The sequence below is a fragment of the Protopterus annectens genome, chromosome 5.part0 (genome assembly GCF_019279795.1).
Source record: "Protopterus annectens isolate FY-2018-M chromosome 5.part0, PAN1.0, whole genome shotgun sequence".
Lineage (NCBI taxonomy): Eukaryota > Metazoa > Chordata > Ceratodontiformes > Protopteridae > Protopterus > Protopterus annectens.
This window is the reverse complement of record NC_056735.1, coordinates 1,352,670,151-1,352,693,491: the sequence shown is the minus strand read 5'-3', so window position 1 is coordinate 1,352,693,491 and position 23,341 is coordinate 1,352,670,151. Positions and strand designations below refer to the sequence as shown.

General features: G+C 39.2%; 1 protein-coding gene across 1 annotated transcript in view; it reads right to left on the bottom strand.

The window, feature by feature from the left end:
* Nucleotides 1-22,684, bottom strand: part of PCF11 (PCF11 cleavage and polyadenylation factor subunit) — a 587,359-nt gene extending 564,675 nt beyond the window's left edge. Inside the window, exons 1-5 of the mRNA XM_044072002.1 lie at nucleotides 21,561-22,684; nucleotides 15,179-15,304; nucleotides 4,348-4,533; nucleotides 3,593-3,769; nucleotides 283-1,514 (exon numbers count right to left, since the gene is read on the bottom strand). Coding sequence (XP_043927937.1) covers nucleotides 283-1,514; nucleotides 3,593-3,769; nucleotides 4,348-4,533; nucleotides 15,179-15,304; nucleotides 21,561-21,728 — 1,889 coding nt within the window. The 5' untranslated portion in view covers nucleotides 21,729-22,684. The remainder of the gene's footprint in view (nucleotides 1-282; nucleotides 1,515-3,592; nucleotides 3,770-4,347; nucleotides 4,534-15,178; nucleotides 15,305-21,560) is intronic.
* Between the last annotated feature and the right edge of the window lie 657 nt (nucleotides 22,685-23,341).

Below are 23,341 nucleotides of genomic sequence, written 5' to 3'. Positions count from 1 at the left end.
AATTAAAAGGTCCACATAACGCAATCACTCAAAGAAACCAGAATGTTCAAATGGCTGTGTAAAACCAATTATCCATCACATGCCCCTTAACATTTATTTTAAATGCAGCCAAGCAAAGAAACTGAGCTGTATTTCAACACAGACTATGTAAACACAGATTAAGCCTGCGGCAAGACAGCAGTAAACCCACACACAATCTAAAAAAAAAAAAAAAAAAAAAAAAAAAAGGATTATGAACACTTCAGGTTGTCTTACACGTGTACACAAACATAATGAGGTTACCTTTTACTGACCCAGCCAGGCTTCCATCTTCTACCATATTTGTCTTGCCAGTCACCCACATCTTCTTTTGATTCCAAAACAGCATGCACACTCACAGAGTCTTGTGCTCTCTCCTCCTGCAATCTTTTTAGCCTTCTTGTCTCTCTAACATCTGGCTTATTGGGCCCTTTTTTAACAGGCGATCTGTCTTCTCTTATATGCTGACCAAAGTCTTCAATATGAGACTTAAAGCCAGCCTGTCTCAATTTTCCAGGTTTAGGCGATGGTGACAAACTCTTATGCAGTCCTCTAGGCGACCGTCTGTCCCTTCTCTTATTAGGTGAATGCCCAATGGGAGATCTAGACCTTGGAGATCGTGACCTAGACCTTTTCCTACTACTGGCCCCTCCAGATTTTGCAATGGGTTTCTCTAAATTTGTGCAAATTTCTTGCTTTGTAACAAGTCCATTAGAAAGTCTGCTCCTGTTTCCTATAAGCCTATGGTCGGCCATTTTCTCATGTTCACTCTTTTCTCTTTTTTCTGTAGATCTTTTTTTATCCTTTATTTCATCTTTTTCATCTGCACGATCTTGAATGTGTTTTTTTACCCTGGGGTCTCTCTTATCTGCCGCTCTACTTTCCAAATTTTGGTTTTTCACATCCTTCGTAGAAAATTTATTTTTCAAAGGAGACTGCAGTTTACAACTAAACTTGCCTCTCTCTTCTGAAATGTGCATATCCCTTTTTACAGACTTTTCACAGTTCATCTTCTCTTGCTTAGATGCAGCCTGTTTTTCTTCCAAGTTTTTACTTCCTTTCTCAGACTGCATATGTACGGTTAATGGAATTTCCCTTCTTGGACTGTGACCATCCAAAGGTGAAGGTAGCTGACTGGATCTACCCATCTGAACTTCCCTTTTTGGGCTGCGATCATGAGAATGAGAAGACTGCTGCCCTGATCTATTAAGACGAGGATCCCTAGTGGTTACCTTAACATCCTGAGACTGTGCAGTTAGTTTATTTTCTGTATCTACTTGTCCACGGATTTGTGGTTTGACAACTGCAGAGGCTGGTACCGGAGAACTCTGCATACTGGATGATGCTACAGAGGTCACATTCTGAGACTTGGTTGATGCTGGCAAATTCTGTACTTTACATGAACTAGATTGTGAACTCACATTTGGCAACCTGGGGGGCAATACAGAACCAGTCAAATTTGTAGAGGATACTTGCTGAGCACCCAAAGAAGCAGCCTACAATACAAATGAAATAAGTAAGTAAACACACTGCTTTTTCAGAGACAACAGTAACTTTACAAAGGATACCTGAAATGTTTCAGCAAGCACCATCACTACTACAAACATTATTGTATACAGTGTCATACCTAGTGTTTACAGCAATCTGCTGTGAGATTATGCACCTAACCCAGAAAATTAATTGCATGTTTCAGTCAATCGGTGTCAAGAGACCAGAACAAAATACTTGGAGCACTACATTCTGATAGCATGCAGATGCGAATGGACTAAAAGTAGGAAGCACTGAGGCACAAAAATGAGTACAGACAGGCAAACCCCAGGTAATTCAGTGATGTAACTGGATACAAAAAGTTTTAACTCCACAGTATGTGAACTGTGGTGGTTTTGGCTGATAATACGCGGGGGGGGGGGGGGGGGTTACCCAGCCTTACACCAGCCCTAGAATCTCGAGACATTCTGCTGTCAGATGCAGGTCAAAAAGCAAAGCAAGTGAAACTGCTTGGCATACACAATTATGTCTGTCTGGAAGGAATGGGAAAAACAAAAACAGGAATCTCAGCACTGAGGAAATGGGGGGGGGGGCCTGGGTGGGTCCATTCACTTTCATCCATTGGGAGAAGGTCTGATAAGAGACTACTCATGCCTGATTGTATGGACATAACGGAAAATATTTATTTGCGACTCCTGCACTCTCCAGTAGGGCCTTGAAATTTAAACAACCGCCCCCTTGCTCAAAACTACAAAGAACCCTTTGGATTCATTAACCCTTCTATGGAAGCAAGCTTCCTGTTTGCAAAAGTACATCCAATCTTCTAAAGACTGCATTACCACAACCCTCTCCTTCCTAGTGTACCAAACTTCAAAAGAAGCAAGGGTCTTGCCTTATTTCTAGTGTACAACCATGTTGGATTCCACTGCTCTGCCTGAACATTCTGCAGTGTTAGAAAGATCACACATCCTACTGCTAGTCAAGACAGCAGCAGATGAGAACTGGAAAATACACTTGTATTTTTACAGGTGCATCCAGTAAATGCAAAACAGCATGACATTTTTCACCATATACATTGCATTCAAAACTCATAATATGCCAATTCAGTTCCTGCTTAGTAAAAAAGTGGTGGAGGCCTACACCTACTTCATTAGTCTATCATTGTAGTCTCCCTGCTTGGGCAATCAAGAACCATTTTAACGGCTTTATTTATTTCACATTTGTTAACTGGGGTTAGTCCAACTGAGTTTGCAAACAAACTTATTTTCAGTGGAGACCCTAGGGAAAAAGCAGCAGCAAACACAAGTAACGATAAAGTGACAAAACTGTTGCCACTTTAACAAAGAGCACCAGGCTTGAGTGCTGCTATCCCCCCCCCTCCCCAGTCTCTTGCTGAGGGGCCAAAAATATGTAGCCACACTGCTTACAGAAATGGGACTAGATGTTTTAGGGACTTCTCAAAAGCATCACAGTAACATTATGCCCACCAAAGGAAATGCCAGCTAAAAGTTAAGCCAAATACTGACATCAAAAAGACTACAGTCAGCAGTGGTACCAAGCACATAGAACTACACTATAGAAATACTAGATGACAGAAGCATTGTCAGACCTACAGACACTCAAATATTGCCAAAGCAGACGCTGGCATCCACACACACCCCCGCCCCCAAAAAAACATGACTGAAAAATTAGGTAAAGGTTGGCTTCCAGGATTGGCACTGAAATGTGTGCTGCCAAACAGGAAATCTGAAGGCTCCTAAAGCAGTAAACTTGGTGTTCTCTAACTTGATGCAACACTATTACGTAAAGATCTCTTTTCAAAACCAACATTGCAAATGGCACTAAATTCATCTACAATTTAAGGAAATCTACTTAAACTGGCAGAGTCTGCCTTCATGAATAACTTCAAATTACAAGTAATTATCTGAAAAGTAATGCAAATACCATCAGTAACCTCTCTATACCAAAGTCACTGTAAAATGCAGAACTGCTCACTGCCCACCACAAGAAAACAGACTTCAAAATAAATTAACCATTCTTCCCCAAAAGGCCCTTTACCTGTTCACTCATTCATCTATTTACTTACAAGTTGAGCCTTAGTTTGCTCTAATTCCAGTTCTAATTTCTTCTGCTGTAGCTCAAGCAACTGCTTTTGCTTTGCAAGCAGCTGCTGTCTTATTACTTGCTCTTGAGTCAAGCTCTTTTGTACTTCTGAACCACTTGCGCCACCTGAAGCAACAGTAGCAGGAACATTCTCTTCGGGCTACAAAGCATAAAATGAAAAGATTGAGTCAACAAATGTTTTTCTACACCTACACTGCATCACTAGGAAAACAAAATTAATAAAAAAAATAAAAAACTTCTCTGAAACAGTTTTCCCCCTGGAAACTTTCCAACTCTTGTTCAATCTCCCAAAATAAAATATGGGATGATAAAGTTCATTCATTCCAGTTTTGTTGAATCTGCTTCCAACCTCCATTTTTCTCTATTTTTACAGTATGACAGTTGGGGGGAGGGGGGGCACAGACTTGCACTACAACACGACTGAAAACAGACAAACATCTCATGCAACCATGAACATTTCTGACACACTGGACAGCAGACTATGATAATACAGAAAATAATGGGGGAAAAAATATTTAATATACCACAGAAAATAATGCTGGAGCTTCTTAGCAGAGTATACTTGCTCATATCAGCTGTTGCAGAGACCTAGGACAGATGCTTCAAAAAAGGCTCAAAAACACTTGGGTTTCAAATGATTATTCATTCAGAACTCTTCCTATTAAGAGACTCCTACAACTACGTTTCCATAACAAGTTTAATAGAACACTAACTTACCGTCTTATTAAGAAATTTGGGATTCACATGGATACTGGTATTTATATTAGGAGGCAAAGGTTTAATAGGCCATGCTGGATCTAAAGTGTTTACTCTGACATCAAGAGCATAAAGTTTCTTCAGGGGAAAAATTTCGTCCCAAGTGGACCGCAACTTATATAAACTTTTTCTAGTGTTTTCATCCACCTAAAATACAAAACAATACCATTACAAACTCTCTCTCAAAACATTTACTTTCAAACTTCAGAGAAATACCCTGGCTTTGCATATAAATTGTACATGTTTTCAAAGCAATAAGACAATGCAAGGGAGTAAACGTGCCACTCCAGACTTGTAGCTTATGAACGAAAGGAAAGAAATGTGCCCCATATGATTACACTGACATGGTAATGCAAGAAAGCCCACCAATGAAATGGTTCATACTGTCCTGGACAGAAAAAAGCATATCAAACCACAAAAATTAGACAACACCCCAAATAACCTTCTGCTGCCACATGTACACTCAGAGAGCCACTAAAAATGGCAAATAGGACAGTTGGTGTCCGCTTTAAAACTGCTAGTGTTAAATCACTCATAAAACTAAAAACTCAAACATGGTCAAAGCATGTTTTAAGCGAATGCCTGTTTATCCACAACTGCTGCACAAATGAAAGGCTTTCAGCATGTGAATCATCAAAATCATAGCTCTCAAAGTTACTTTTCAAAATCACAGATTTAAAATCAATTAACTGTTTTATACTTTATCCTTAAAAATACATGTAAACGTGTTATATTAACTTTCTAAGCAAATTAGAGTAACATGTAAAAACTGTTTACTGATTATTTCTGTCTTTATCCTTGATTCTGGAACAGTTGACAGCCATAAACAAAACATACAAACATCTTCAGGAATGGTGCAGAAACATTTCTATTGTGTAAAAAAAATAAAAATCTTGCCAGACTTTAAAAGCAAATTTAGATTCAAACACTACCTATTCACAAAATGAATAAATGACACAACACACACAGAATACACTTTGGGTGTTCACTAATATTGCATAAAACCAGGAAAACATAGCCGAACACATTAAAAGAAACACTGGGCGATGTTGTACAGTTCTAAAATGCTCCAGATAACATATTTTCAGTCACTCACAGAAGCAGATCCCAAGAGTGGCACCTTCTTTCGGCTTTTTCCCGGTTAAGGGTCGTCACAGCAGATCACGGTCCGCTCATGATTGGGAGTGGAGTTTTACGGTGTCGAGTTGCCAGCCCGGCACCCAACCTTCCAAAGGCGGCGCACACACGCACATACTCACACCTAGGGCCAATTTAGAGTGTCCAATCCACCTAGAGCACGTCTTTTATCGTCTTAAAATGGAAGAAAAGCAAGACTTATCTGTAAGGGGCAACAGTTAATGACACAGCAATGAATTCTTAATGTACCAACAAAAAAGGAATTCAAAGACAAACGAAGTAAAAACAGAAACCCTAACACAAAACTGCATTACAGAGATAATGCAATTTTAAAATTAAGCTGAAAATGCATCACTTCATTGACTGACAAAGCACTAGTTCTAGTCAGTAAAAAAAAAAAAAAAAAAAAAAAAGGAAAAACACCCAAAAGCCCATGAAAGAATCTCAGCAACAGACAGTACAAGAAATGCAAACACCATCACCACCACCAACCCATGCAGTAAGGACTATGGAGCACCACAGCCTATCCCATTATGCAACATCTGCAAGAAGGGACCAAATCAATGCAAGACACATGCACAAACAAGCTAATTCATCTACATAAAATGTCTGAAGTGTGGGAAGAAAAAAGTAGACATATAAAAACTGCGTGCAGAGGGCATACATTACAATAGTAAACAAAAGCGAACATGCCCCAGGAACTAAACAAATCCAAATGCAATGCGGCAAAATTTTGAGCACCAACAGTTATTCTCCAATTTGGTTAAAGTAGGTCAAAACTACAGGAAAATAGGGAAGAAATCGCACTTGAGACTTCTGACTTTAAAAATGAAAAACGTCCCAAAAAACAAACAAAACTCTCTAGTTATTCAAGATGACACAATCACCTCACCTGCATAGAACGTGTTCAACTGGAAAATGTCTCCCACATCCAGCAACCTAGAACTGAAAATAGAATCTGCCAAGATAAACAGCCCCCACACAGCAGTTTGGAGTCATCCACCAGTCAAAAGGAACCCCTCCCAAGGGGAAAGCAAAACCAGGAAGCTTTTAAATGTGTCTTAACGAGGACAACTGTAACTTAGCTCTGGTGGGTGCAAAAACTCCTGATGCCCAGTGAAAACAGAAAGGAAAATCACTTGATACCCAGGACAAAATTGTGGCCACTAGCCTAGTGAGACTAACCAGGTCAAAGAATAGCTAAATAGACAAGGCAGCTAGATAGAAATATACCAAAACCAAAGCAGCTAAAGAAACCAGCAAGTTAACACCCAAGACGCTTTCTTACTCAAATAATCTAAATCTAAGCAAGGAAAAATAAGCAACACCGGAACCACTCACTTAGCATTGTACATATTCTTGCCTGTGATGCCAGACCATCAGTGGTCCCAGGTTCTTATTCAAACAAACAGATATTGAGCTTCATTTTCCAATGCTAATACAGCAGCACAGTGTGGTGCAAAGGGTAAGGAACGCATTCCTAAGGTGTCATTTTTACATTAAATAGGTATCATCATTAAAAATAAAACAGGTCACATCTGATGTAACCTGAAATGGAACAGTATACTACAGCAGACGCAAGTTAACAATCTTCATAAGCTACTAAGCAAGAGTAGAAAATAAAAAATACGGTAAAATAAACAAGCAATAAACCTTAAATAATTACAAACTAAACCAGACATACAGCTAGTAAAAAAAAAACACTCTTAAAGCAAAACCTAGGAAGCAGCAAACAAATCTACAAAGTGTTGTTAAAAAGAAATTTGAGGGCGATAGAGCAGCAAGTGTACCCGACAGAAAATTAACTCTTAACACTCCAAAAGAATTATACTCAAGAATACAAGAAACAGGTTGTGCTAAGATTTCCCCCATTTTCTAAGGAACCTTTTACTCTATTCAGAGCCATAGCTTATCATGGCAAGTTAAAAGGTCACCACTTACACATTCACACCTACTACCAATTTACAGATCACCGATCTTTCTAAAGGACGCGAGAACAAAGGGTCTATATTAGAAAGATGAACAGAGAAAACGCTCTTACATAGACTGCAAATAAGCAAAACCCAAAACCACAGAATGTCAAACGGTCTTAACAGCGATTTTCTTCCCAGGGAAGAAAATTGCTGGGCCACTGTCGGGACTTCGCCGTTTCCTCCACTGTGGTGCAATCTTGGAGTTGGTATATTTAAGCTGGGGGGAGCCCCCCCCCCACACTTTTATTTTGTCTGTAGATTTTTTTTTTTGAGCAGCGGAAACTTAAACTTTCTAATCTAGACCCGGGGGAAAAAAAGAACAAAAATTCTTACCTACATAGACAAGGCCAATAAAGACAAGGCAAAAGTATCCCAGCATTAAGTTGCATAAAGAATCAGGCAATGTAATGCAGACATGCTAAATGCTACAGAAACATTCTGTAAAAAAATATCTAGAAATTAAAAATACGTAGCAAAAGTTAAACATGAAAAAAATAAAAGGACTGGCTGAACAAGTGAGAATTTTGTAAAGATGGCATTTCATATGCCGATTAATTTTCAACACACTACAGTTGCTTAATAGAAGGCAGAGACTTGGCTGGTAAGCTTAGCTAAAATGCAGTTTTAGTATGCTTACTGATCTGCCTCCCCCAAACCACTCACTGTGGTCACTCCAAGGTTTGCAACCTTCTCCTTAAAGAGGTATTTTTGGAGATATTAAGTAAGACGCTGTCTGGTTCAATTCCTAGCTAGAGCTTCTTCTGCGTGGAGACATGCGTGAATGGGCGTACCTTTGTTGAAGGTTGTGTGTCAGGGCTGGTAACTCGGCACATAAAAATCAGCTACCAATCATTAGCAGACCAGAGTTCCGCTGTGGCGAGCCCTAACCGGGAAAAGCCAAAAGACAACTTCCAAAAACTGTTGGCAAGACCCCCCCCAAACCAATGTTAAAATTTCCCATACATAAAAGGGGAAAATGTAAATATATATGTATGTATACATACTCATTCATATATATATATATTTATATATATATATTATATATATATATATATATATATATATATATATATACACACACACACACACACACACACACACATATATACATACATACACATGCATATAACGCGCACACACACACATGGGGTTCCTATTATACAATCGAAAATGCAATCCTTCAAATGCATCTTGATTGAACTTGAAAGCACGACACGGCATATAAGCAATTACTTTCCCTGGGAAAGAAATCACTTGGCCAACTCTTACTTTGCCGTTTTCATCACTGTAGTGCGATCACTGAGTTGGTATATTTAAGTAGTGGGGTGTGGGGGCACAGCCTCCCACTTTATGTAATGGTTTGAAGTTTTTGTGGAACAGCATTTTTTCCCCTGGGAATTTATTTTTTTATTTATTTACATTTGGGTGGGCATTTTAGGAAGAAGTGTGTAAATGGGCGTGCCTTCGTTGAAGATTGAACGAACTGGCACCTCGGCATTCTTGAAAATCTGCCAGTCATTAGCAGACCGTTGTGGCGACCCCTAACATGGAAAAGCCGAAATACAACATTGACATTTGTTGACCGGGAGTATCAGACTGGACGTAGGTCCATTTTCAGCAGAGGCCCGGGGAGAAAAGCTCCAAAGTTAAAATATACAGACAGTAATTAAACTGGAATTACATAGCAATTAATTTGATAAAATAGCAATTACAAACAGTTACAGATGAACATAGTGCATCAGTAGACAACTAGAATCTGTGAAGTACATAACAGACATTAACAATTTACATTAAGAAGTTCCTGCTGTATAACAAATAGGCTTAAGGGCATCCGAGCTTGTTATAATCAAGGTAGTTATTGGGGTGGAAAGAAAGTTAGTGGGTGGATGGGGTGGGTGATATTAGAGGGGGAGTTGCAAGGCATAGCCAGCATGTTTTTAGGTACGCTTTTAGTAAAGTTTTGAAGTGGGTGAATGATGGTAAGTAGGTAATTGTGGGTGGGAGGGAGATCCACAATTTGGCTATGGTGCAAGAGAATAATGCTTCTCCAGCAGAGTTATATATCTATATATATATATATCTATCTATATCTATATATATAGATATAGAGATAGAGATATGTACAGAGACAAGCAAATATCAGTTCTAGCAAATAAGCTCTGTATTAATGGCAAAAGTAAGGAAATGTCACCCATCCCTTTTCTGGTGTCTCGTCCCTTAAAGACTGGCATCCTATCAGGACGAAATTTTCTGCCTTGCATCCAGTGATTATCAGGATAAGTTCAGGCTCCCGTGATTTTGAACCGAACAAGGTGGGTAAACAGCAAACCAGCACATTTTTCCTCCAAAATTAACCTTGCATATCCCACAAAGTCCGCCTGCCGTGACTTATAGCCACACACAGCTTCCAGCAAAGTACATAAGATGTTGCTGCTCTAAGTCTGCCCTGACATCAGAGAAGACATTTCCCCCTAGAGCCTATTTTCCTGCAGCACAAAACAATGTTCACACCTCACTTATAAATGTTAAGCAATTTACAACAGCTAGGTACAGCACACAATGAAAAATGATTGCATGATGAATTTATCACGAATTCTCTTTTTTACTGTTGCTTTTACACAACTATCATCCAAGTTTTTTCTGAGATGTACCATCCCTGCAAAGTATGCCTACAGGTTTGGGGAGGTACAACAGTAAGTATATTAAAACTGTAGAATTAAGCTACCAGCCAAGTCTCCTCCTTCCATTAAGCAAATGTAGTGTGTTGAAAAATCAGCATGTGGTAGTAAAGTCTAAAACTACAAGGCTCTCTGTGGATATTAAATAAATCCATGCGCTGGATCAGAAGTCATACCAAGTTGATGTTGTAATCTTTTACACCAATACAGATGCAGTAACAAGTGGGTTAATCCTAAACATCCCAACGAGCACAGACTTGCATTATGTTGGTTCTAGTATACTGCTACAAATGTGATTTAAACAGGCAGAAACACACAATGGCACCAAACCAGATGTACACTTTAATTGTATCGCTATTTGTTAGCTGGGTAGGTGGACTGTTTTTTTGCCCTTTTTAGCCACAACCCCTTCCCCCAAGGAACAATAAAGATAAACTGCATTCCTTTTATAGTAAATCTGAACAGGAAACATGGAGTAAAAGTACCACTGTCATACACTCAGGATTACAGATTCCAAATTATGTGCCCCCAGTGTAAGCCTGCCCTGACTGCAATGTGCTCTCACTGCAAGTGACTTGGACCAAGAAAAATCTTTTGAAATCAGACTGAGTATGTCTGAAAACACTGGACAACTAGTGACACATTCAAGACAGCATGCCTGCACATACATTTCTAAAGGCAGCGCACACTTGCACGTATACAACATTGTAAACAGATATGCTTGGGCTTGCATTACTATAAGCTGGCCAACAACCCAATGAACAATGTTTTCAATTAAACTTTAATGCCAATCAGTGTTGTTTCTTTACTTCAATTGTAAGATGACTCTAGACAGCTGGACCCAACCTACAAAATGACTTTTCCCTCAAGAGTCTAGCCAAGCCAAAACTTTCTCCTTAACTGTCTAAGAATTTATAAAGTTTCTAAAGAGCATTTTTAATACGTTGGGACACAAACTTGTACAACAATTTTAAATAAGATTGAGCTAAACAGTAATGTTACTCTGCTGTGTATTGCTATCCCAATGAAACCTTTAGAAGGCCATGGTGATACATGTATACTTCCATCAACAAGCTCCATACTTATCTTCAGCCATTTGGAGTTTACAACTGCTAAAACTAGAGTGAAAGGTTAACAGCAGAAGGTCATACTCCAGTTAGGAATGAGTTTCTCAAATGCCCCAAGGGCAAATGGGGAAAGGAGAGATGGGACACTACGAACAGTCACATGAAAACATAAACATGTTGAAATGTTTTTTTTTTTTTAACCCATGTATGCATGAGAATTTTGTTTAAAATGTCAAAACATTTACCTTACCAGAGCAGAAAATTTCTCAGAAGGAACTACATATAGATTTGTGAAAATTTCCCCCCAAGATTTAGGCTCTTAAAATTAAAAAATATTTGTCTATACTGCTGACCCCACAGTTACCCGATGCAAGTAAACAAAATTTCTGACACTTGTCCACAAACTGCAAGGCACATAACAAAAAAAGTCTACAGCCCAGAGTTACTTACTACAGTTATCAAAACGCAACAGGAAAAATAACCCATCTGGCATACGTGTTCCCTGTCAGAACAAGGCTGCCAGAAATTAATGAAATAGGCATACTTTGCTTTGATGGTACATCTCTGAACACTTACAGGACATACAGCTATGTAAAAGCAACACTAACAGTGAATTAATGATAAATTCAGCATGCATTTATTTATCCATCCTAAGTTGACCAGGTTAGTCCCAAGTTAGTTGCTGTTTCAGGGGAAACCGAAGAAGATAACATTACTAGGAGAAGTTTGCCCAGGGCACCAGGAACTCCCCCCTAGTATTAGCTGGCCCTAGATAGGTGGATGCAAACAAATCCCATGGCACCTAATCTATCTTCAGGTCAAGAAGACGAGTCAGCTGTGAACATCTCATCAGAGGGATGGGATGACTCATAGGAACTGCAACACCCCCCCCCCCATGCAATCCATCTACATACAGTGGAAATAGAAACTACAACTTTCCACATCAAAGACGAGTGTGCTACTTTCTATGCCACCAACCCTGCTAGAAATTTTAAAATAAAAAATGCAATACATGCAGCTTTTAAAATTACAGCTGCACTTTTTGCTCAGTTTAGATTATACCACTTACGTCAGTCGTGCATCACTAGCTAAAACTGAACACAAGTAAATTTCATAAAACATCAACCAAAAAATATACAGGGGAAAAAAAAGCAAAGGCTTGTCTGTCCTACAAACAAATTTTTGTAGGAAGGATCAGGTCAGTGATTAAACAACTTCAAGACATTCAAAACCACAACATCCCACAAAATTGTGGCATGCAGAACAGATATAGACAACCAAGCAGCCATCTAAATATACAATTACACAAGCAGCAAATGCTGCCTTGGATACAGAAAACAAGCCAGAAAAATTGTGCTGCCCCCCACTTCCATAAACCATCAGCCAGGCACTTAAGACCTTTCATAAACTACAAACAAAAAGGAGGATATTTACAAACATATTGTGGTACACAGTAAGCAGATATTACTGCACTCCAAGGGTGCTTAAAGACATTTCCCTAAACATCAGGGATGTAAAGCCAGAGCAAGTGGGGTGATCAGCATTCGACACCACAGTTAACAGGATTAAGAATGCTAAACATCAGGGATGTAAAGCCAGAGCAAGTGGGGTGATCAGCATTCGACACCACAGTTAACAGGATTAAGAATGCTGCATGCAAACATTATGTGCATGCAAAAAATCTCCTGCACAACAGTACAATAATGAAGCTGAGGAGACCATAGACAAACAAGACCTTGCTTGCAGAAAACCCAGGTAAGAACACCCAGTTCTCTACTCGCTCACCCACAGCTGAAAACAGTTCAAAAATCAAAGTTAAAAGAAATGATCTGCTCCGAATGACCCCAGTAACTATGTGGCTAAATGGTTTATCAGGAGAGTCTCACACCTACAGCAAAAGTAATTACTAGCATAAGTAGAGTAGCAGAAAGATGCAGAGCTAGATGGAACAAAACAAGCAGAAAAACAATGTACATAAAGGTGCTCTAGGAAACCAGAGTCATTAAAATCTTCCAGCAAACCATACCCTGCCTTTCATAAAGCAGTCCCCCTATCCCCTACCCTAGTCAGCCTAAGTCTACCAACGTGTCACCCAGGTCACATTCTCCAGAAGGTGATGCCTTTATCACAATGGCAGACTAAAGACAGTCCAGGTGTCCAACAGAACTGCTAAGAATTTTAAAAAGGATCAGGACACTGTCAGCATGACCAGGCTTCCAATCAGAAGATAGCATGTGAAATGTTTCAGGACCACCTTGCTACAAAGAACCGACAACACAAGTCATTAACATGCACAAATGATCTTCAAATCTTTACACTTGTCTTAATTTTTCTTCTCACCACTTACTCAGTGTACTCTAAAATAGTGTTAACCACAAGATATGGTTAAAGGAAAGTACAGAAACTGAGCTTACAAGTCACAAGGATGTACAAAAATTCACTTATGAATTCTCCTGAAGTTCACTTTTTTTCTGTTTCTACCCTTAACGTCATAAAGGCATACGGAAATAATTCTTGAATACATGTTTAACACCTGCAGCATACTACAGATTTTCCTGTATTTACATACTGTACTTGCTTCTACATAAGCTGTTTATGTACTACTACTGTGACATTCTATACCAATTAATTATGCCCAGAATTATTAATCTGTGTAATTTATGAAATTATGAGCAAGGAACTGATCAAGGCAGACCAACCAACATAGTACAGTAAGTATTACACAGAACAAGCAATAACCTGCAAGGTTTATGACCAAGTGTTAGATGCTGCACCTAAATACAGGAATATCTTAAATTGCAAGTGGTGACAAGCCTAGCAATGAAACCATGCAACCTGAAACTAAACTTTAAGCCTGTGTCAATACTACTAAAATACACCACTAAAGAAGGTAGCTCCATATTGAAACCTAGAGTCTAAATACAAATGTATACATATCACAAGTGCAAAGACTCACATAAATGTAATTAGTGTTTTCTGCAAGGAACAATGAATGTGATATGGTTAAGCCATGCTGCTGCACCTTTCCTGCTTATACACACAAACTCTAAAATTGCCAGACCTATGACTATGTGGGATACACTGACGTAGTGCAACCTCAGATCAATGCCATCTACATATTTCCAGGGATCCTACCGTGATCCTCAATTTCAAGAAAACTCATTCTGGCACTTGGCACACAGTTGTGGTTGGGAGCTCATTTTTCCTGTGATACAGGGTTGGATGCCCTTTATTTGCTGGCATGAGCTAAAGAGTCACTTAACTACAGTAACTTGGGTAACTAGAAATTTGGACAAGGCTTCCTCAATGGTCCCATGGACTGCAAGTCTAGTAAATGCCTATAAACAAACTGTACAACACGGACAAAACATCTACAGCAAGTAAATCCACTAACATGCCTAAAACACTCTTGGCAATGACAGCGACCACATACTAGCAGAGTGTAGCAGTACCACCAACACTCTTCATAACCGTAAATAATGCTTTCTTCTGCTGGGAGGGAACTTAGATTTTTACTTAAAATGCCAGACAAGAAATTCCATCTGTGAAAAGAAAAAAAGTAATGTAACCACATAGAAAATTTGTGTAGCAATCGCTACTGATCACTCAAGAAAAGACAATCTTGAACGTACAACTCCTACAGGGGGACAGGAAAACAAAGCATTACTAAACAGATTAAGGAGAGCTTTAGCTCAGCCATACAAGGATTTTTTTTTAAAACAAGACCAGCAAGCCATTGGGGGAAAATATCCACCTAAATCTGCGAATGATTACCATGTTGTATTCTCAATGAATCTGTAACAATATATAAACAGCCTAATAACCTCATGTTTTCTGTATTAACTAAAAACTATATCCTGCAAGCAAGACAATTTCACTGTTTGTGCACCATTCCTGACTTTAAAAAAAAATAAAACATTTAAAAGCACATATATACCTTTTCAAACACACTAACAAAGGTAGAAACTAGGTTTTTTGTGAAAGCAGTAAGATATTCTCTCCCAACATTTTTGACAATGGAATCCGTAAGGTACATAACAGGAAGCTTCTCTGCTGCAGGGGCCTGAAGTGACAAAAAAACTGAGAAGTTTAGTGCAGAAAAAAGTGACTAATTAACAATCCCAGAAAAAGTAATTAAAAAAAAAAAAAAAAAACACAGCAACATACATGACATTAAAAATCAATTCATACTGTACCTTTGTACATTCAATTTACTTGTACGCTAGCATTGCAACTATTGGGAAACATACCTGTTTCAGTTCCTCATGGCAAAGGTTCATTCAAGCATTTCAGGAGCAACCAGAAATGCAATTTGCTACACTTTAATAAAACTAGAAAATATGCAACCTACTCAATGTGGTTATGTCAGTGAGCCTAGCAACCTTCAGATTTCATGCCAACTTTAATGTAAAATGGGTTATACTGCTTAAATACAAACATGGTATACCTCCAATTTCAATAAAACTAAACATGCATAACTAAGAACTACATTTTACACAATGAAGAAAGTGCAACTATTGTACCTGAACCTGTGTGCACAATTCAAACAAATGAATGAGTCCCAAAGTAAGTCAGAAATATAAAACTGGGGTTTAGGAAGGTGTATGCGCTACCTACACAGACACACACCACCTTCAAAGACCAGGAGTCCCCCCCCCCCAATTCTGCAAGACTCACTAAACAGGATAGTATTTGATGTTTCATTTCATGACTCAAGCAAACTGAAACTGGCATGATCAGCAGAAATGACATATATAGAGGACCACAATAGAATATTGTTTTTTTTCCCTCAGGGAGTGGGTAGATTTAAAATGAAATCCCCCACCCTGGACGAAGTCTACATAAACTAGTAGGACCAGGGGAGTCCATGCACATCAGAGCAACCCTCTGCAGTTGGTCATTCAACTCTGCAGCAAAGTGTGAAAATTTGTAACTCAAGTCCAACTGAGTAATACTCAGCCCACCACAGTCAAGTGAAACTTTTTTTCAGTCATGAAAGCAGCGTTAGTACTTGTTTTAAAGCAACAATGATGGGGAACACAAACTTGGCAGAACTGGATTTCAAACTCAAATTACTGATCATTAAATGTGACTGACGTCCACACAATTCTATTAGTTTACCTGGTTTGCTACTCATCACCAATATGGCCTAAAAGGGCCAGTAGTGCACACATTAATCTCAAAGAAAATGTAAAATATTTACACAGACCATGTCTGACGTGTTTTTCAAGCAATTGTAAGCCAAGAATAGTACTGACAACATAACTCCAGTTGTTAAAGAAAATCATTTTAAAACTATTTTCCTCAGTTGCACATGGCAACCAACTCTGCTGCTCACTACACTACAATCAAGACAAGTACACTGCTGAGACTCTACAGCAAAGTATGTGTGGAGGGGGGCAACTACAATACTGACATTTTCTGAACCAACATACTTCGTTTATAAACGCCTCCTGGTTTTACTCTTAGTTGCCAACCTCATTTTTTGCAACTATTTCAATATTAATTGCAATTCCCAAACTCAGGCAGAAAAGGATCTTCACTTGATAGGGACACTAACCAGGTCAACAAAACAAGAAAATGTTAGAAGGCATACTTCCTTTATGTGGAAATATGACTTAATGTGTGTGCTCAAATAGCTTGTAAGATGCCTTTTTTGTTTTTTTAGGGGGGGGGTCTAGAACCAGATACTGTTTTATTTACAGGATGAAAACATCCCACCTTAAAAAAGCCTGAATACACCAAACAAACACAAAGTCCCAGCATAAATTATGTAAACATACCTGCAGATATAATACAAGCTCAGCGACTGAGACACACGGTGGCTCTGAAAAATGCCCACAAACTCTGCAACTGAAACAAACCACCCAGTAGAAAATGAACAAGGACATTCGAGAAAAAGATACTACTGAACACACTATGCATTTAGGACAACTGTCACAACCCTTGTCTCATTTTTAAACAGGAAGGATATCAATCCAAAATTAGGGCTAAAATATCAAAGCCTCCAACCACAGACATTTAGTACTCTGGGATCTCAAACTCTGCACAATGTTCAGAGCTGAAGAGTGAAGGGATACAAACTATGCATATAAACTAGGCTTGCAAGTACCACTTCATGTTATAAAAATACCAATGCCAAAACTTGAGACCAGGGATGGGGTATTTTGCAACATATCATCTAACAAGAGTTAGAGATACTCAAAGCAAAAACTCAAGCAGCACTGTTAAGAAGGGATGAATATGGAAACGGGGGGGGGGGGGGGGGGATAAAGGCAAGGATAATCAAAAAGGAAAATTCAAATGAATTCCCTTAAAACATCCCAAGTGGGACATACTTAATGAAATATTGTCCAAGCCACAGTCCTACAATGGGGCTCTGCAGAGCACAGGAACACGACAATGACTGTGACCCAAAAGACCAGCATTACACCTTGAGGATTCAGCTGGAGAGAGAAGGGGAAATTTTCAACTTGTCCAAAAGCAAAATGCTGGAAAGAAAGAGGTAGAGGAGGGCAAGGAAATAATACAATCCAAGCTCCTCAAACATGACAGCTGAAATTTCACTCTAACTGGGACTGTGGCCATGTCCAACCTGCTGGGTAATAAATAGTGCAAGAACAGACAAGATTAGAAGGACTAAAGGTAGGGGCAAGGAAGCAATACAGAAATAAAAGTTATTCAAGAATGACATGTTGACTGTCCCCAGCTAGTACCATAACTAAACCCTGCCAGTTGGATAATGTTCAGGTCAAGTAAGAAGTCATCCAACTAGCCTGAGTGGAGAAGATTAAACAAAAAATAAATAAAAAAGCGACTATTAAGGGTTACACAATATTCACAGAAATCGCAGAATTTTTTCTTCTTTTTTTTTTTCCAAAAAGGGTCAATTTTTCTATTTACCAAGATGAGATGCAAGGCAACTGGACAATTTTTCAGAGTCTTGGGGTGCTCACCTTCCCAAATTAAAGCTGGCCTTGAAAAACACACACTCAGTATGCTTAGTTCATAGGTTCATACTAGGGCATTTATAAGCCTAGCCAAAGTGTGTTTGGCTTTCACCACCCATTTTAAATTAATTTTGCTATGCCCCTTTTCGAGGTTAGTATACTGTGCCTCTGTCTAACAGTGACACAGAAGTGATACCCGGGGTAAACCTACGATCTCCCACCCACTAATCAAGATTCCTCTTGAAGAGAGTCAATGAGGGACTCTGCCTAACCTGTACTGGGATTTTATTCCAGAGTGAAGGGAGCCTCTGGGTTACAAATCTGTCCCTCCAGCATGTCCTATTTATTTCAGTGCTGAGGTTCAAATCTCTCGAGCGCGTAGCTCGATGGGATTTGGATTTTCTGAGGTACAGCATGTCCATTAATTCCAGGTTGGACATGGCTTTATACGTCAGGCACAGATCGCCTCTGAGCAGGCGGTATGCCACTGAGTAGAGCTGGAGATTCTTTAACCGGGCAGCATATGGTTTTTGTTGAGCCCCTTTGAAACTCTTGGTTGAGGTACTTTTGGGGGGTCTTCGGTGCAGTGCTGTGTCTGTAGTACATCCCAAAAAGGGCATTGTATTCAATTATGGGCCTGATGAGGGATGAGTAAAGAGGCACGATGACTTCCCCTGATCTAGATGTGAATCCCTTCATGATTAGGTGGGCTATATAAAATGTTTTTCTAACCACTTTGGCCACGTGGTTGTCAAATGAGAGATTGCTATCAACTTGGGTCCCCAGGTCCCTAATTACATCTTCTGTACTTAATGGATTACCACATATGTGGTAATTTGTGGGCACTTTGTTTTTGCCAAAGGGGATGACTATACACTTTTTGGCATTTAGCTTGAAGCCATGGCTCTGGCACCAGTTGTCTGTTTCTACGAGGCCCTTTTGGAGGATGCTTGCGTCGGCTGGAAAGTCGATTATGGCGCCCAGTTTGCAGTTCTCGGTCATTAAAAATATTAAAGGACATTTTACTTTTTTTTTTTTATTTCTCCCAGAGGGAGACACTCCTTCCCAATTAAAAAGCTGTGCAGCAAAAATAATGCTAGGTAACCCTAGCCAAATGGGCAAGGCAAAGGTCAATCGATAACCTGGACGTCTGTTGGACAGACTAACACATCCACGAAGTTCGATTCACAATCCATTACGTGCGTGTCAGCAGCACACAGCAATAATAATAGAGCACAGTAGCCAACAAATTCTCAATGAGCACAATTCCAGCATGTTGCACTAACGTGTGCTACATTATACCTACAACTTCGTCTTCCATGTTCACTGTTATAGTGCTAAAAACAAATCAAAACTTTTAAAGCCACCAAGTTTTAGTATGTGCACCAAGGATACTGAAACTGCACCAAAACGGGGCTTCGACAAGATAATCCTCACTGCCACCACCCACTCGAGTGGGACATCTGACGCAAACATTGAAAGGATGGAAAATTTGCATTGTATAATTTAAAATTCTTATTTGATTCTTCCTAAATTAAATGACAAAATATACCATCTAAACTGAAAATGCTCACCTTAACTCTAATATCTCTAAAATAAGGTGTTTTTACTAAAACCCTAGTGAGAACACCCCCCAACTTAAATGCAAATCATGCCCATTATTCAAATAGTAATAAAAATACACAGTTACTACTCACATTTCAAGGACAGTGTGTGATCGAATATATATATATATATATATATATATATATATATATATATATATATATATATATATATATATATATATATTCTGACTTTTAGAACCTCCCATTTCAAGTATAATTGGGCATTTTATAAAATGTGTCCCCAAGTTCTCTCGCATTGTCTATAAGACATTTGAGGAGATAGAAACTTTAGCATAACTACCGTCCACACCAGCCAGTGCCATTGTCCAAGCCATAACACAATGGCCCAAACAGGCAAAACTGCACGCCAATAAGAGTGGACATGAAGACATTCCCCTTACAAAAAATCAGTTCTGTGTGGCTTCAACTACCCTCACATAACCAGTCACAGCTGGTGTAACCATTTAATGCATGTTTGGACATGATCTTAGATGCATCGTGTTACTGAGCTAGAAAATACAACTTCGATTTCTGTCAAAATTTTGAAGTATATAAGCCTAACACCACATATGAAGTGGACTGTTTTCTAGAAAATGAAGGGCAAACAGTTAACCCACACAAGTTAGTGTTGCAATGTACATGAGCTACCTGACTACTAGTACCAAGTCAAAATCCAGTGAATCAATGCAGAACAAGAACAGTATAGTAAACAATGGCAAATAAAAAGACAAGTACACATTTCACACGTTTTTATTTACACATCATGTAATGTCAAACATTCCAAAACCATCCAGTAAGAGAAACATCACAAATCGGATATCAAACATTCTAATGCCTCAACATGCTGAAAAAGCAATACTAGCATATCAAACGAAGTAAAAAGAAAATTCCGTCTTAGAATGGCTAGTATACCATTTACATACAAGAGGATAGAACTCAAAATCCAAAAACATTAACTGTCTGGAATTGCCAAGAACGCTAGGCCGTGCTTTACTATAGACTAAGAATCCAACTGGATATCCAAAGTGTGGTTTCCATTAATACAGCTTTAGGGAGGGGGGGGGCTAGTGTCCCAAACTACATCCTAGTAGCACGTAAGAGCCGCCACCACCCCATCAGTACTACCTAAACACTACTTGACATGTTAAAAATACTATTAAATTTATACGAATGTGTACATTAACTGCCAAGCGGGGAGTCAATTACACAAACTACAATGGTAAGTTCCCTGAAAGCCCGGTAAAGCGTTAACAACAATGGCAATAAACTTAGATATTCTTAATGAATCATACGTTGAAAGTGCCCCAAGAGAGCACAGGGCAGTAGCTGCTTACAGCATGCGGTCATGTCCGTCAGCAGCGGTGAGAAAGGGGGCAGGTACAAGAGACATCATGTGCCTAAAGGACGCCATATTATTAAAAGTACAACTATTTCACACAATCCAAATAATAAAATTAATACTTTATAACCGACGTTATTTTAAAGTTTATTTTTAAAAAGTGCAACACTGAGTACTACTAACGTTAACTGAGTTACACAATTCAGCTCATTACTGACTGCGAAAAATAATATCTTCGAGAATAATGTATATAAAAACAGATTAATCATGTCGTAAAACTAAGATAAATAATGGCTTTCCCGATCTGGGCGAGGTACGCGTCAGTTCAGGTCGCCATGTTGTTTCATAACAACCCTTTAACTTAGCTCTACACTCTTGGGGGAAATCGAAAAACGTAAAATAAAATGCTCTTGGTATAAAAACCTTGGCGATCTGCGCTTCGATAAGAGAAACGATATCCTTGTAAAACTGTAGATTCTCCTCTGCCAAAATGGTTAACATGTTGATATGTGGCTTGCTGTTGAAAGTCAAATCTTCCAGAGAAGACTGATACTCGCGGCACGCATCTGCTCGACCGTCGTCTTCAGACATCTTAATATTATTGTTTGCTGTTTTACACAAATTTTCTATACACTTCCAATGCTAACATTCATGTCTTCGCTCAACATTAGTATTCAAATGCTGTAAACACCAACATTTCCGCGACCCTATGGATCTATATGATCCTTTCAGTTTTCTCAACAACAAAAAATGGCGACTAAAACCCTTCCCACAAATTACATCACAACAAACCATTCGCATCAGCGTGCCAAAAGTGACTATCACGTTTCTGCTTCAAGTGATTGGTCGAACTAGTGCCTATGTTTTGCTTCTGCGCACTAGTGCGTTTTGCGTTGTAGTCCTTGATTAGGAGATTAGTACTGAACATAGAATTGTTTTTATGTTGCTCCTTGAAATTCTTAAAACAGAAAATGAAATGTTTTATTTGTCTGTGTTGTGCGTATTGATGGATAGAAAAATAAGTTAATGTATTTTCGAGTTATTTAAAATGGAATTTACTTGTTGTCAGCTTTTGCAGAACTTTCCAAACGTTGCCAAACCAACATTTTAGATTTTTTTTGTCCATAGTTTTTGTTAAGGGAGTTAACGTGGTAGGTATCGTAAACATTTTCAGGGTGTTTGTGGGGGAGCTCCGCATCCTCACTTCGGACAATAATACTCGGACAAAGTATAGCATTTCTTCCAGAAATTCTGGCAAGTTGTCTTATACACGGTACAGGAGTAGTTTGATCTGTGACACTAACAAAAAGAACTGTCACGTATCTCAGCGGCCTTTTCACGGTTCTAAGCTTGTAACGTAAGCTATATTACTATACGTAACTGCGCATTACACTCTGTGAAGGAACGACAAGAATGTTTAAATTTTTGTTTCCCCGGATACGTACTAGTAAACCTCTCCACCCCTTATACGCCCCCAGCGACACAAGATTAGTAATGGAGAGAACGAATTACAGGAAGACTGGCGGTATTGAAGTGTATTCACCCACCTGATTTGCAGTAGCAAGCCACGCCCAAACCCCGCCTGTGACAGCGATGTCAGTACACCGCCCACCATTTGCCGATGTCAGTACACCGCCCATCATGCATAAGAACAGGAGCAGTTATGACACACAGGCTTCATGTGCTAAAGTCCTTGACGTCTCACCGACTTGTACTTGTCTTGTTGGGTCTTTCGGCTTTTCCCAGTTAGGGGTCGCCACAGCGGAGCTCCGGTCCGCTAATGATTGACAGTAGATTTTTATGTGCTGAATTGCCAGCCCTGACGCACAACCTTCAAGGAAGGTACGCCCATTCACGCATGTCTCCACGCAGAAGACGCTCTAGGTAAGAATCGAACCGGACTGCGTCTTACTGTGAGGCGACAACGCTACCGCAGCACCACCACCGTGACTCGTACTTAACTACATAAATTAAAAAAATAAAAATTAAAAAACGCAAAGAAGGAATTACCCATTAAAGCTTAGTCTCGTTAGTCTTTTTACTGGTAAAGTGTAAACAATTTCTTGTACTACATAATAAATAACGATTTCAACTACACACAAAGTTGTTTTGCTCGGTTTTAGTCTTGGTTTGCTCTTACCATCATAGCCACTTTTGGGCACAACTGTCAATAAAATATTAGAGCAGCAGTGAATCTGGAAAGG